General features: G+C 66.4%; 1 protein-coding gene across 1 annotated transcript in view; it reads left to right on the top strand.

Moving 5' to 3' along the window:
- Positions 1-2,135, top strand: part of NDUFV1 (NADH dehydrogenase (ubiquinone) flavoprotein 1, 51kDa) — a 2,498-nt gene extending 363 nt beyond the window's left edge. Inside the window, exons 3-10 of the mRNA XM_010564303.1 lie at positions 53-223; positions 310-493; positions 582-771; positions 965-1,177; positions 1,263-1,429; positions 1,501-1,582; positions 1,663-1,808; positions 1,910-2,135. Coding sequence (XP_010562605.1) covers positions 53-223; positions 310-493; positions 582-771; positions 965-1,177; positions 1,263-1,429; positions 1,501-1,582; positions 1,663-1,808; positions 1,910-1,993 — 1,237 coding nt within the window. The 3' untranslated portion in view covers positions 1,994-2,135. The remainder of the gene's footprint in view (positions 1-52; positions 224-309; positions 494-581; positions 772-964; positions 1,178-1,262; positions 1,430-1,500; positions 1,583-1,662; positions 1,809-1,909) is intronic.
- The last annotated feature ends 517 nt before the right edge of the window (positions 2,136-2,652 follow it).

The raw sequence follows: 2,652 nt of genomic DNA, 5'->3' as shown, positions 1-2,652 counted from the left end.
GGGGGGGGGATGCCGGTGCGTCCCGTCCCGGTGCCACCGACCGTGCCCGCAGGCTGCAGGGGGCCCTGCGCCGCGGCGACTGGTACAAGACGAAGGAGATCCTGCTCAAGGGGGTGGACTGGATCCTCGGTGAGATCAAGGCCTCGGGGCTGCGGGGTCGTGGCGGCGCCGGTTTCCCCACCGGTCTCAAGTGGAGCTTCATGAACAAGCCCCCGGACGGCAGGTGAGATCCGTACCAGCACCGCCGCGGCTCCCTCCCGGTGGGGAGCGTGGCCCTGACAACACTCGCCCCCTCCCCACCCCCGCCAGGCCCAAGTACCTGGTGGTGAACGCGGACGAGGGGGAGCCGGGCACCTGTAAGGACCGGGAGATCATGCGCCACGACCCCCACAAGCTGGTGGAGGGCTGCCTGGTGGCGGGACGCGCCATGGGCGCCCGCGCCGCCTACATCTACATCCGCGGCGAGTTCTACAACGAAGCCTCCAACCTACAGGTGAGCAGTGCGGGGATGGGGTTTGGGGACACCCCATCGGTGGGGAGGGGGAAGTCCCCAGACCCATCCATCTCTCCCCCCATCACAGGTGGCCATCCGGGAAGCCTACGAAGCTGGGCTGCTGGGACGGGACGCCTGCGGCTCGGGGTACGCCTTCGACGTCTTCGTGGTGAGGGGCGCCGGAGCCTACATCTGCGGGGAGGAGACGGCGCTGATCGAGTCCATCGAGGGCAAGCAGGGCAAGCCGCGCCTGAAGCCCCCCTTCCCCGCCGACGTGGGTATGTCCCCAGCCCTCCCTGCTTTGCTACCGCTGCAACCGGCTCGCGTGGCTTTTGGTGGCACCAGCCTCGATTTCTAGTTGCCACTCAAGAGCGGGACAAAATGGTGGCAACCAGACAGAACCAAGTGGTCCCCGGGCCGCCATCCTGCTGTAGAGACGAGGCAGCCGTTGAGAGCTCTTGCCCCTTCCAGGTGTTTTCGGCTGCCCCACCACGGTGGCCAATGTGGAGACGGTGGCCGTGGCCCCCACCATCTGCCGGCGTGGGGGCGCCTGGTTCGCCAGCTTCGGGCGGGAGCGCAACTCGGGGACGAAACTCTTCAACATCTCGGGTCACGTCAACAACCCCTGCACCGTGGAGGAGGAGATGTCGGTGCCTCTGAAGGAGCTCATCGAGAAGCATGCCGGTAAGCGCCGCAGGCCACCCTGCCAAACCACACTGGGCCGGCGCCGGGCGCGGCTCAACCTGTCCTGTCCCCCCCTCTCTGGCAGGGGGTGTCCGCGGGGGCTGGGACAACCTGCTGGCTGTCATCCCGGGGGGTTCCTCCACACCGCTGCTCCCCAAGTCAGTGTGCGAGACCGTGCTGATGGACTTCGATTCCCTGGTGCAGGCGCAGAGCGGGCTCGGCACGGCCGCCGTCATCGTCATGGACAAATCGGTAAGGGACGAGCCCCCTCCCCGGCCTCACCCGTGCCGCAGCGGGGCCCTCACCCTCCCCTCCCTCCCCAGACTGACGTCGTTAAAGCTATTGCTCGCCTCATCGAGTTTTACAAGCACGAGAGCTGCGGGCAGTGCACCCCGTGCCGGGAAGGTGAGCAGGGGGGGCCAGGGGGCTATGGGGTGGGGTGGGCGCCACGCCACGGGCCCCTCACAGCCTTCCCATCCCCGCAGGCGTCGACTGGATGAACAAGGTCATGGCGCGGTTCGTGGAGGGCAATGCGCAGGTGGCCGAGATCGACGCACTGTGGGAGATCAGCAAGCAGATCGAGGGCCACACCATCTGCGCCCTGGGCGATGGCGCAGCCTGGCCCGTGCAGGTGCGAGGGGGGTGGGTTGGCGGATTTGGGGCCGGGAGCAGAGTCGGGGTGGGCAGCAGCTTATCCCTGCTCCCTTAACCCATCTCGTTTGCTCTGTGTAGGGCCTCATCCGCCACTTCCGACCCGAGCTGGAGGAGAGGATGCGGCGCTACGGGGAGGCCAAAGCCAGAGCGGCATCGGCGTAAGGAGCCAGTGGTGGAGCAAGGGCTGCTGGCAGCGGTGACCCTGCCCTTTCCTGCCTGGGGTGGTGGGGGGGCACTTCTTGGGGGTGCGGGGCTTCTCACAGCAGTTTGTGGGGCTGTGTTGAGGGGTCCTCGATAAACGCTGCTGCGCTCACAGGCTTCTCTCTTTGCTGGGGGTTTGGGTATAAAATAGTGGGAAGGGACTGTTGGGGGGCTCTGGGTCCTGCCTCCCCCGGAGCAGGGGATCCCCAGGGATCGGGAGATCACGCAGCCAGGATCTGGATACCCCCAGAGGGGAGATCCTGGCTTTCCGTGAGACTCCATGTTCCCTCTCTGGGACTGGGCAAGGAGAAAGTCGATGGTTGTGGGGCAGCACCAAGCAGCCGGGGTATTTACACAGCCACGTGTCCCTCCTTGGGGACCCTGCCCTCCCTGCCACCGCCGTGGTGGCACCAGGGCAACTCCTGCCTGTAGTAGTGCCAGGGGGACAGCTGTCGTTCCCCCCCCCGACCCCCCGTGGTGCTGGCACCAAGGGCCAGCCACGCTCCCTGACTTACAGGCCATGGCGCAAGCGGTTCCAAACATGGCTTTTTACTAAATCACAGTGTGTGATATCAGCCGCGGGGAGCGCGGTATATGGTAGCACCGATGGAGTGTTGGGG

The sequence above is a fragment of the Haliaeetus leucocephalus genome, unplaced genomic scaffold (assembly GCF_000737465.1).
Source record: "Haliaeetus leucocephalus isolate CR32 unplaced genomic scaffold, Haliaeetus_leucocephalus-4.0 Scaffold177, whole genome shotgun sequence".
Lineage (NCBI taxonomy): Eukaryota > Metazoa > Chordata > Aves > Accipitriformes > Accipitridae > Haliaeetus > Haliaeetus leucocephalus.
The sequence above is the reverse complement of the archived record's forward strand: the minus strand, read 5'-3'. Positions and strand labels throughout refer to the sequence as shown.